This window comes from Austrofundulus limnaeus, unplaced genomic scaffold (genome assembly GCF_001266775.1).
Source record: "Austrofundulus limnaeus strain Quisiro unplaced genomic scaffold, Austrofundulus_limnaeus-1.0 Scaffold1965, whole genome shotgun sequence".
Classification (NCBI taxonomy): domain Eukaryota; kingdom Metazoa; phylum Chordata; class Actinopteri; order Cyprinodontiformes; family Rivulidae; genus Austrofundulus; species Austrofundulus limnaeus.
The window spans coordinates 19988-32685 of record NW_013954367.1 but is presented as its reverse complement, the minus strand read 5'-3'; the positions used below and the strand labels follow the sequence as shown (position 1 = coordinate 32685).

The 12698-nt window shown below is 37.6% G+C and overlaps 1 protein-coding gene across 1 annotated transcript; it reads right to left on the bottom strand.

Annotated features, from left to right (window-relative positions):
• Positions 1–7477: 7477 nt before the first annotated feature.
• Positions 7478–8670, bottom strand: LOC106536771 (synapse differentiation-inducing gene protein 1-like; the record flags this gene model as incomplete). Its single annotated transcript, XM_014034097.1, is given in 1 exon segment — positions 7478–8670. A coding segment is annotated over 1 exon segment (159 nt), but the record flags the coding sequence as incomplete, so codon positions are not given.
• Between the last annotated feature and the right edge of the window lie 4028 nt (positions 8671–12698).

Here is a 12698-nt window from a genome sequence, read left to right as displayed (position 1 = left end):
TCAGAGCTGGCGTGAGGCACCGCACATTTTCACGTCAAGTTTGGATTTTATAAATCACAACCTTGACGTAAAAAGTGGCGTACGTAAGTTTCTGGGCTCAAATTGTGCGTACGCCAGTTTTATAAATCCGACCCCAGGTGCTTCCATTCCCCAGTCATCCCAGTCTCTTGTCTCCATTGCCCCATTGGATCATTGCCTTATCACGCACTAAGCCTTGTTCTTGTCATTGTTATGTTTTAAAGTATTTTGCTGCCACGTCAGCTTGTTATTTTGTTTTCTTATAAACCAGTTTTTGTTTTTACATTCAAGCCCTTGTGTCTGCCTTCTTTTTAGCTTCATACCACATATCGTGATGAAAACGCTAAGTTAAAAGAAACTGATTTATTTTAGTGAGATGGAGGACAGACAGACTCTAATATATTCTGTTGAATAAACCATGTTCTTCCACAAAAGATTTTTGACACAGAGAGAATTTAAGAGCAAAGTTAATCTGGCTGTTTTAAAACAAAAGGGTATCCAAACTGATTAAACCACACAGATTTATATTCATCACTTTTGGTTAGAACTGGGCGAGTTTTAGACTAAACATGTTGCTTCATTTAAACATCAGCTGCATGAGATAGCCCACATACAGAAAATGCAAGACAATGCAAGAAATTTTAAGGTAATTTTCCTTTTATTCTAATTTACAGCAAAGAGGACTAATGAATGCACCACATTTTAGGTACAAATTTGGAAAGTAAATTTAGACTATCAAAAATAAATATGGCTTTGCATTATAGTTTAGCTAAACACCTTGAAATATGTCTCTGTCTCTCAAGAACCTCCTACCATTTCTGACACTCCCATTTCAGCACATCTTCACAACAATGCTTCGGGGGAGGGGTGCTCTTTGGCAAGGCTTTGGCTGAGGACTGAGCTCCAGGGAGGGACTATGTACAAATAGGCGGTGCTTTGTACCAGCAAGTATTTAGGCAGCTCCACATGGCTACTACAGGAAATTCAAGGATTTCTCAGACATGCATGAATGAGTCTAAATAAATAAATAAATAAATAAATAAATAAATAAATAAATAAATAAATAAATAAATAAATAAAACTTCCAGAAAATGTAATGCAAGTAATTAATTAAGGATTTGTACCATTAAGTAAATAACTAAATAACTGAGCTTTTCTTTATGAAAAACTTCATCATCCAGGAGGAGTTGGAGTTGAGCCACTGCTTCTCTGCATCAAAGGGGTCACCTGAGATGGTTCAGGCATCTGATTAAGATGTTTCCTGGTTTCCTTCTTTTGGAGGTTTTTTCAGGCATGTCCCACTGGGAGTACACACAGAACTCACTGGAAGGTTTATACATCCTCTCTGCTCCCAGAACACCGTAGAATCCCCKGAGGAGCTGCTGAGTGTCATTGAGGAGAAGGATAGGTTTTTCTTCCTGAATCCGTTCTTAAAAAAAGATAAATAAAAAGAATAAATACATGAGTAAATATAAATACTTGATTTCAGGTGTAGGAGAAGTTGGTTGTATTTGTTGGATAAAAACAATGATAAAAACTGAGTGTGTTTGCTGCAGTGTCTAGAGCTGCTAAAAAAAACAACAAAAACCAGAAAACCTCAGACTTGGTAAACAGTTACAGAAGGATCTGTCAAACGTGCTGTAATCAAAACACAAATGCCCTCGTTTGGAAGCTGTTCCGCGTGTCTGTTTGCCTAATCCATTTGTGAACAGAACAGCCTGAAGCCTTCCAGCTCCACATCGCTCTGTGTTTTGTGTGGGAAACCATCAGAGCACATGGTTTCCAAAACGTTACCCCATCTTTGAGGGAAATGCAAAATTCACACTTGAGGAAAAAAAAAAAAAACCTCCAGCCTCAAGTTTGGAAGAAACTAAAAGAGAAAATGTAACCAAGCTCTTTTATTTCCCACAATGATTGTTGACTTGATGCAAACTGTCACATCAGATGGGAAACTGCTAAAWTCACGAAACCTGAAGTGTTTTAATTTGAGACAAAAACCTTCTAAACACATGATTTTCATGAACTTCTTACAAATGTCTAATTTGTGGATAAAGAAAACATATAAAACCCTCAAACACAAATAGTTTAGTTCCCAAACTATTCCATAAGGTTCTGGCCTGACCAAAAAACAGTGCTAATATCAACTTTTAGAAAGTTTTCTCACTTTTATTCAATATTCAATGTGTTACATTTGTTAAGCATAGTTTATTAACATGTTTCATTATATTCCCGCTAAAAAAACAACAACTTTTCAACAAACTGTTGAGTTTTTTTGTTTTCTCAGGAAAACATTATAAAACACTGTAAAATATTACATCTAATCCAGTTGGTTATTAAAATCCAAAAAAAAACAATAACAGATCTTCTGTCCCATGAGATCTCCTGTTTTTTCCCAGCACTTTAATTAGTTTAATACTCAAATGTCAATGTAACTATCTAACTGATTTGTTCTTGTGCTACAGACTCCTGCCATCTTCCGGGTGCAGAGCAAGATCACGGCCCAGACATTAATYCATTTGTTAAGTGGAGTTTGTCTTATAAATGTTCCTGAAACTGAAGAAATGTTTATTGATTTTCATGCGGAAAGCTGTTTGAATTTGCATTGTGTGAGAATAACCATGAAGCAGTTGAAGCAGTGCACCCGTTGAAGTATTTGGAGTCTGTTTCAGACATGTTTTTTTTATGTCAAATTATTGGTGAAAACAGTGAAAACATGCAAACTTCACACAGAGAGGCTGCAGCTGAGTTTTGATCCTGCAACCTTCATGCTGTGAGATATAGCAGGTTGTTTGTGTATTTATTTGATATCCTCAATGAGATCATTTTGGACCACTAGTTTGTCAACACTGTAAAAACACTGTTTGTCAAACACTAGTTAAACATCGGGTTACATTAGTTCAACATTTTGGTTCACTTTTATGATTGTCTAAATTGTTAGAATGTTTGTCATTTCATTATAGTTATGACTTATGCAATGATGTGTGCTGTTTATTTGTGCCCTGGTCCCCGTTGAAAATGAGATCTTGATATTAATGAGGTTTTAAATCTGGTTAAGTAAAGGAAAATTAAATGAAATAAGTTAACTAGAAAGCACACATCATTCATTTATTTATTCATTTTTGGACATTTTAATTGTCAACGTCATTTTTACCTAAATATATTGATCACATAAAATATTCAGCCATTATTGTCCAAATAGTTAAAATTGAAAGGGACAACAAAAGTCAGTGAAAAGAAAAACGAAAAATGACATACGATGTTAGCCAYAGTAAATAAGTAGTTAAATCGAAAATAAGCCTCAAAATCTGACAAGTGCACCAATAAGTGAAATCTAAAATACTAAAAAACTGAAATGAACAAATGTTTTATTTAATTACTGTTAAAATTTAAAAATATATATTTTTCCTATTTTAAAAGTCGCTGAACATCAAGTTGCTAATTGTTAAGGAAATTATTCTGATTATGGAATAAGTTTAATGCTGTTTAATTCTTCAAATTTTCATCAAGAATGCGAGAGAATAAAACGCAGTTGCAGAAAAAAATGTTTCTTTACATCAAGAAGAAAAACAACCTTCCACTCGCTGATTCATACATCGTAATTCTCTTTGGTTGTTTTAATGGTAAAAATCTTTTTGTTTGTTTTTTGTTTATGTGACTCAGAATAAAAAAGGAGAGAAAAACAAGGTTTTGCATTTAAGAAAATCATCCTTCCTTTCAGGTTTATTRTTCATTACATTTGACAACATTTGTATTTTCACTATTTACATTTAGTCTTCACACGAATAAAAAAAATACATAAATTTGACGAAAAAATGTCTTTTGTCTCTTGACATAAAAGCACAGATATCATCCTGGCATTGGTACTTGCATTCAGCAAATGSTTTTTGTTGCATGGATTAAGTTCATCACAAAGTAAATAAATAAAATAAAATAACAGCAGCATCAAAATCACAAATTGTTGCGACACACTGTACTACACCAGGCTAATAAAATTAATGAAACATGTTTGAATGACACAAATCATWTTCATCCAGTGGGGTCAAAGTTTGTAAGAGCTAACCTTTCCATCATGGTCCATCTTATCAAATGAGTAAAACTCAAACACAGTTAAAGCAAACAGCTAGAATCTATAAGATTGTATGAATAATATCTATAAGATCCAAATGGTTCTTTTCTGACTGGTGTTAGTTCAAAAGTATGTGCAACCAAATATAAAGTTTTAAAAGAAAGCCTGCTTTCTACAGTGTGTTATTTTGAGCGAGGCAAAGTAGAAACTTCCTTTCATGAAGAAAAAAAAAAGTCCTGCTTCATTAGCACAACGGTGCCGACGCTGGATTTCCAGAGTCGGGTAAGCAAAAACGGACGGCTTTACTTGRAGGGTTGGACGGAAACCAGCGACACCACAAGTGGCTTATTAGTGGAATTAATGTGGCGGTGCTATTTCAGGTGTATGCTCCAGAGACTGCAGTCCCTATATACACACCCATAAAACAGAGCTCATTCTACAACACGGCTGTCATCAATGACAAATGCAGTGTCAGTAACTTCTTGAGACTTCTCCACTTCAACAGTTGCTTGGCTACAACACAGAAGCATAACCTAAAAAGAAGGAAGGCAGATCTCCCAACTCCTTCTATAGCAAAATAATAAACAAAAATCTTGCGGAATAGTATTTAAAGTAGCGTTTGGGGCGAGTTTTTAAATCTTTCTTTTCCCCATTTAAATCATTCAGTTGGCGCCTAAATAAAGTGGAACTGCAATGCTTTGGTCTGAATTCCTCCTTATTGTAACTCCGTAAAKCCCTTTTCTGAGGTGTGTCTCAGATCAACTCGTTTTGAGGCTGTCTCTTTAAATCCAAATGAGGCACTTCACACCATGCTCCCCCCTCCAGCTTCCCGAGTGGTCCATTCCAGTTTGATGGGGTTACGACTACATAGAAGTGCAGAAACTGAATTAAAAGATGTCACTTGTCAATCCAGACTTGCATGTTGGAGTCAGAGTCTGACTCAGAGCCAGAGGAGAATAAAGATGATTAAATCGGTTAGTTGTCAAYTACAGTCCTTATTTGGTAATTACTTTGATGTAATAATTGCCATAGGAAATAGAGAAAACTGAACGGGTTGGAGAAAAATGACCTAAACACAATATAATGATATCCATGCAGCACTGGGAGAGAATAAATTCAAACCTCTGCACCCCTACAGACTCCAAGTTCAAAACAAAATGTTTTAAATGGCTAAAATTTTGGATTTTGCATGATATGTCCCCTTTAAAGTCGATTAGCTGTGATATAGTCTTCATTTAAAGGATAATCATTTATAGATGACTCCTTTTTGAGGGTTTTACAGTTTGTTCAATTGGTCGTGAAATATTTTGCTAACGCAGTCAGTTTGATTAGCTATGGTGGCCACTTTGAATTGAGTTTGGTTGTGTTGAAAAAGCTTCATTAAAATTTATCCAGTAGTTCATGACATACAGCGGGTAAAATAAGTATTGAATACGTCCCAATTTTTCTCAGTAAATATATTACTAGASGTGCTAATGACATGAAATTTTCACCAGATGTTGGTAACAACCCAAGTGATCCATACATACAAAGAAATCAAACCATAAATGTCCAGAAATTAAGTTATTTGTAATAATGTGGAATGGCACAGGGAAAAAGTATTGAACACATGAAGAAAGGGAGGTGTAAAAAGGCATGGAAAGCCAAGACACCAGCTGAACTCTCTCAGTAATTAGAAAYCAAGCCTGCCCCTTGTCAGTGCAAGTTAATATCAGCTGTTTCAGTCCCAAATGATGGCCAGGTATCACACAAGAACCATCTGATGATGGGTAAAAGTAAAGAGCTCTCTCAAGACCTTCACAACCTTATTGTTGCAAAGCATAATGATGGCATCGGTTACAGAAGAATGTCTAAACTTCTGAAGGTTCCAGTGAGCACTGTTGGGGCCATAATTCAGAAGTGGAAAGAACATCATTTCACCATAAACCGACCACGACCAGGTGCTCCTCACAAGATTTCTGACAGAGGAGTGAAAAGAATTATCAGAAGAGTTGTCCAAGAGCCAAGGACCACTTGTGGAGAGCTTCAGAAAGACCTGGAATTAGCAGGTACGTTTGTTTCAAAGAAAACAATAAGTAATGCACTGAACCACCATGGCCTGTATGCARGCTCACCACGCAAGACTCCACTGCTGAAGAAACAGCATGTTGAAGCTCCTTTAAAGATTGCTGCACAACATTTAAACAAGCCTGTGTAATACTGGGAGAATATAGTCTGGTCAGAWGAGACCAAAACTGAACTGTTTGGATGCCAGAATACACATCATGTTTGGAGGTCAAATGGCACTGCACATCAGCCCAGAAACACCATACCAACAGTGAAGTTTGGAGGTGGGAACATCATGGTGTGGGGCTGTTTTTCAGCATATGGTACTGGCAAACTTCAAATAATTGAAGGAAGGATGAGTGGAAAAATGTACAGAGAKATTCTTGATAAAAATCTGCTTCCATCTACCAGGATGATGAAGATGAAACGTGGCTGGACATTTCAACAAGACAATGAGCCCAAACACAAAGCCAAGGAAACTCTCAGTTGGTTTCAGAGAAAGAAACTAAAGCTGCTGGAATGGCCCAGCCAATCACCTGACCWGAATCCAACAGAAAATCTATGGAAAGAACTAAAGATCAGAGTTCATAGAAGAGGTCCACGAAACTTTCTTGATTTGAGGACTGTTTGTGTGGAAGAATGGGCCAAAATCACACCTGAGCAATGCATGCCACTAGTTTCTCCATACAGGAGGRGTCTTGAAGCTGTCATTGACAACAAAGGCTTTTGTACAAAGTATTAGATACATTTCAATAAGTATGTTCAATACTTTTTCCCTGTGCCATTCCACATTATTACAAATAACTTCATTTCTGGACATTTATGGTTTGATTTCTTTGTATGTATGGATCACTTGGGTTGTTACCAACATCTGGTGAAAATTTCATGTCATTAGCACCTCTAGTAATATATTTACTGAGAAAAATGGTGACGTATTCAATACTTATTTTACCCGCTGTATTTTGCTAACAGACAGACAAACAAACACAGCCCAAACCAGTTCCCTGATAGCCTGCTTTTCATGAGGGATAAAAACTGCAATTAAGAAAATCCTCTGGCACAAATATTCCAAATGTTTAAAAAACTTATTGAAAAAAGAAGAAACCAAAAAAAAAAAAAAACATATCTCAATCCCCAAAATAACCTTTAATATTCTTCCATAAGGTTTTATTAGCTGATGAGGGGCATTTGAGCGGTCAAGTGCTGTGCAAAATATGAGCTCCTTCAGAGTGATCAGTTTCAATTTGGAGCCATCTTCTGATCTGCCAACATCAAGTTATGTCAGAAATTCAATCAATCATGCTGCAAACTGCAAGAGTCATGCACAGAATAATGATCGGAGCAAAATTCGAAGCTGTCAGACGGCGACACGTTTGTTTATTTCTGCAGCCCTGAACGATACGTAAGGCCTTTCTGTAAATGACGTTATCCACCTGATATCCATCTCCAGGTTTATAGTGATTCCTGATGAGTGTTTCATCTTTTTCCCTGATTTCCTGAACATCCCAACAACTCAAAACTGTGCTTTTACATTCCTCAAATGAGAGAAAACTGAGTCAAACAACAAAGGACACATAAAAAAATGTTTTCTGTTGAATTTTTTCCAAGTTTTTAACGATTGGACACCTCTGTGGATAAAAGTGATCTTTTTATTCATGCCAGCCTAATAAAGAGAAAAGCWTTTATTATCAATCACAAGTTTATCCAACATGTTTGTCATCAAATGGCTGTATCTTTTTTCATTGTAGGTATCACAGCCCTCAAATGACTTGACTTGAACACTAAATTGTTTTCTAACCCTCCACCAAACACAGTCCTGGTGTTCTGAGTCAATGATGAATCCATTAGGGATGTTCCCATGTGGCGCCCCTGTGTAACAAATCTCCACAAAGACCAATAGCTCAAATAATAGAGTATTATTTGTTCAAGTAACTGAATTGAATTAAACATTCTTTCTAAAGTTTCGGTAGGGGGCATCAAAAGTTGAAAAACCAGTCTAAAGATAATGGGTTCAAGTCCAGTGGAATGCAAACTGTGCTCGAACATTAAATGCTTCCATCACATCCACCGTGTCTAAAAAAAGAAAAACAAAAAAAGTAAAGTTTGTTTTWTTCCTCTTTGTTCCCACCTAAAAGTTTTAACCTCTTTCAAATTGCTTTGGCCAATCCTGACAGGACAGAAAGCCTTCAGGGAGAGAAGTCTGGAAGCAAAAGATGGTGGATAAAAAAAAATCAATAATGGAAAAACAAACTGTACATCAACATAAAGTTTTCCTCGAAGTTTGCAGTTGCAATGACGTCCCCCTCTCCCTTTCTGCCCAAAAGGGTCTTTTTTTTCTCCTCTCAGGCTCTCTGGAGTTGTGTGAAAGAAGGGAGCTTCTGCTATATGTGTCCTGGTTTAGAAAGGTAGGCAATGAGAGCAACCACCACGCCTACATACACACCGGTGCCTATAGTGATGCTGAGGGCAGCAAGGAACAAAGCCCTCCGGGAGGCAATGTTGGCCAGCGGGAAGTCACCTTTGTTCACTGCCTTGGTGGTCTGTAAAAGAACAGAAAAAAAAAACAGTCAAAAATCATTGCTGCAACAAGTTAAAAGGGAACATATTAAAAGAAAAGAGTATTTAAGAAATTATGTATTTAGTTGTAGCACTGAAAAAAAGGCAAGAGAATTGAGGAATGGAACTATTCAGTGAACCGAGCAAAGCTTTTTATGCATAGCCAGACAAAAGAAAGGAAAATGTGAAATCAATCTCAATCTTAAGTGCCAATGGCAAGAGGGAGAAAAGAAAATTTATCATAATCAGTCATTATCAAAACAAAAGGATATAGATGTGTGAAATATGATGATTTAACAAAAAAAAAACATTCTTTCTGCGTACGCGGTGCTCTGTTTCATGGAGCGGCCCTCACTGCCATGACCCAGTTAAAGCAGCAGTGCATTTTATTATTCCAGTTAAGCCCATATAGCTCCTCTCCCCAGGGCCGTGTTAACGGTACTCATGAAGTCTTTCCTGTAAAACAGAAGTCGGTGGGAACTTATAAATGTCCTGCAGTGTTGAGGTAAATGATGGGAGGTTATTCAATCATCCCCATGTCAGTTTGTGTAATGGTCAGAATTTGAAAACTTCAGATTCAGTTTACAAATTGCATTTATTAACTTATATTTACGTAACATTTTATCCATAGTGTGGTGAGGTTCTGCCACAAGTGGAGTTCAAGTATCATAGGAAGTGTGACGGGAGAATGGAGTYTGAGATTGATAGATGGATCGGMACAGCTTCTGCAGTATTGCAGACTCTGGACCGGTCTGTTGTGGTGAAGACGGAGCCAGCTGGACTACGTTCCTACCCTTACATACACAGCAAAAACAGGAGTGTTAAAATTTCCGTGTTAAACTTTTGGGTGTTGATTTAACACCCCCTAGTGTTATTTTAACCCTTTCTGAGTAAACTGACACCCAMTGTTGGTGTTAATTCACAGTTTTGATTTCCTCAGTGTTGTCTCAACACTGGACAGTGTTAAATAAGCTCTGCCCACAGTTAAGTCTTATTTAACACTTAACAGTGTTGTTATATGACACCATATGCAGTGTTGAAAGGAAAAGCCCCACCCTTTTCCACCTCATGTCAAGCAGACCAGTATTCACCCAGCATTGCTTGCTGAGAAATCTTGCAGAAATGATGTTTTTGCATGTTTAAGAAAGACGTTCATGAGAGAACAAATTAGCTGTTCTGGTTAGTTTTCTTGTTCATTTTTYTCAAGTTGTTCAACTTTAAGTTTATGTTYTTGGCCAAAAATTGACACCATGAGTGAGAGGTATGTCCTGGTGTGTGAAGGGTGACTCCATTATACTTTTCTACTCACTACTGAGTAATGTTTATGTTACACTGCATAGAGTTTGATATTAACTCTGAGTGTTAAATTTGCTCTCTCAAATATATGGTGGATCGACACCTTGTGGTGTCTGTTTACCTTTTAACACATCATTTCCTTTATTAATAATAATAATACACTGGTGGTACTTTTAACACTTTATTTTAACACTGTCAAAATGTTAATATGAAACCCAGTATTGTTGAATTAGCATTGGCTGGTGTTACTTTTAACACTATATTTTAACACTAACACTATTTTTTATGTTAATGTGACACCAAGTATTGTTGAATGTTAAACACTGGTTGGTGTTAAATTAACAAAAAAATGGGTGTTAAAATTTAACACTTTCACAAATGTTGTTTTAACACCAGCGAGTGTGGACACATATAGACACTTTGTTGGTGTTGAAATTAACACTGGCATTTTTGCTGTGTAAGACAGCATACTTTGGGTAGTGGCCAAAAGAACGAGTTCATGGATACAAGCGGTTGAAATGAGTTTTCTTTGAAGGGCAGCTGACTCTTCCTTAGAGACTAGGAGTAGAGCCACTGCTCCTCCACACTGAGAGAAGCCAGTTGAGGTGGTTCATCTAGTAAGGATGCCTCCCTAAGGAGGTGCTTCAGGCATGTCTGACTGGGAGGAAACCCAGAGGAAGATCCAGGACATGATGGAGAGACTATGTCTGTGGACTGGCCAGGAAACAACTTGTAGTCCCCCTGAAGAGCTMGAAGAGGAAAGAGAGGTCTGGTTCTTGGTCAAGCTACTGCCCCTGTGATCCAAAATACAAGATAATGGTTGAATGGATGGATTTTATCAATGGTTTCACTTGCAATTTCTGTTAGTCATTGCAGTGAATTTTAGCACTAAATTTTAGCACTGGCTATGTAATTTATTTTGGGATTTGTAGTGATTTATGTTTTCTTGTTTTTCATTATTTTGCATTCAATGCCTCTGTGTGATCTTACTGTACTACCACAGGGTTTTCTTGCTATTTTCTACATCCCTGAAACACACTTTCTTGCACGCTTGCCATGCTCGATATTTCAGCAAACATTCACATGAAGATACCTCCCCTGGCACAACGCTTTTGGATCATGTCAGGATGCAGCTAAAGGCTAGAATATCATCCCACAGCAGCACTGCSCCACTGTCACTGATAACACATGAGCTGGTTTATTTTCCAGACCTTGTCATGATCACGTTTGTAACTTGGGCAATAACCAAGCTACACCAGTGTATGTGGATCCATCATAGACTGCATTCATTATAAAACAACTCTCCCCCATTTTCTTACTGTGGATAATTTAACCCAGCAGGACCTATTTTACAGGAGCTGCCATGTTGTAATTTTGACACCAGAGTCTGTGTTCAGGTATGTACAGAGTACATATGGGGACACGGCTGTACTACGAGGTGACTTGCTACCCTGTACTTACAGAGCATGTGCCTCTAGCGTARGAAATTGTATCTAGTACCTTTTCGGTACATACAAAGTAAGTACCATACACTTTTAAGTGCCTGACTGAATAATGTGTTGCAACAAGAAATAAAAGAAATTAAAATTAAAAAATGGTACACATTTGTAAAAAATATTTTCTYTTATTATATATTTTTATTAGTATTAAATGAAAAAGTGCAAAAACAAAACCAAACCATACACACAAAATTTATTTCCATCCATCATATTTTACCCGCTTCTTCCTTTCAGGCTCGCTGGTGCCCATGTCCAGTAGTCACTGTACGAGGAGAGGGGTACACCCTGGATAGGTCGCAAGTCCATCACAGGGCCACAGAGACAAACAACCGTTCACTCTCGCTCACATAGGAAGAATTTAGAGTTGCCAAATATCCCAACATTTATGTTTTTGGTCTGTAGGAGGAAACCAGCATGCCTGGAGAAAAACCACTGCATGCACAGAAAAAAACACCCAGAAAGGACCCTGGCCAAGACTCGATGCAGCAACCTTCTTGCTGAGGAGCATCATTTCTACCAAATGAGCCACCATACCACACTCAAAATTATTATTTTTYAATAAATTATACAAAGATAAAAAAATTTCCAATTATAAATTAACTTTAGCAGAGGTCAAGGGGGCAATATCATGTGTTTCTCAGGAATACATTTAAATACTATACCATATTAAAGTATCCATGTCACCTTTAACTGTAATTAAAATGCTGTTTTTATGTTTAAATAGAAAATAAACTTATCTTCTCATCACTTCCTCTTCTAAATTCCTTTAAATTGGCCTCTGTCTCTTTAAGAACCACCTTACATTTCTGTCTCGCCCATTTCAGTGCGGGGGGTAAGTTTTGCACCCACGGGGGGAGGAGGGGGGCTGCCATGATGAGTAACCCTTGGCTGTAGACTGCGGCATGGGGCGGGGTCGGACAACAGGCTGGGTCGGACGTCTGACCCCGCCCTAAACTCTAAAATTAACCAACCCCAGATGCTAAACACTAAAATTAACCACGCCCAATTTTTTAAGCCTCCTATTAAACTTCCCTACAAGCCTTGACCACACCCATTGGACGTCCGACCCCGTCTAGTATCCRAATCCACAGTCTGCAGCCGGGGGTACTTGGTTTATTGGCATCTGAAAATACATTTCCTCAAAAAAGAGCTTCACTGAGTGTTAACTAATGTTGAGAGCTCAGCAGACAGTTTAAGTTTCACATTCACTTTCACCC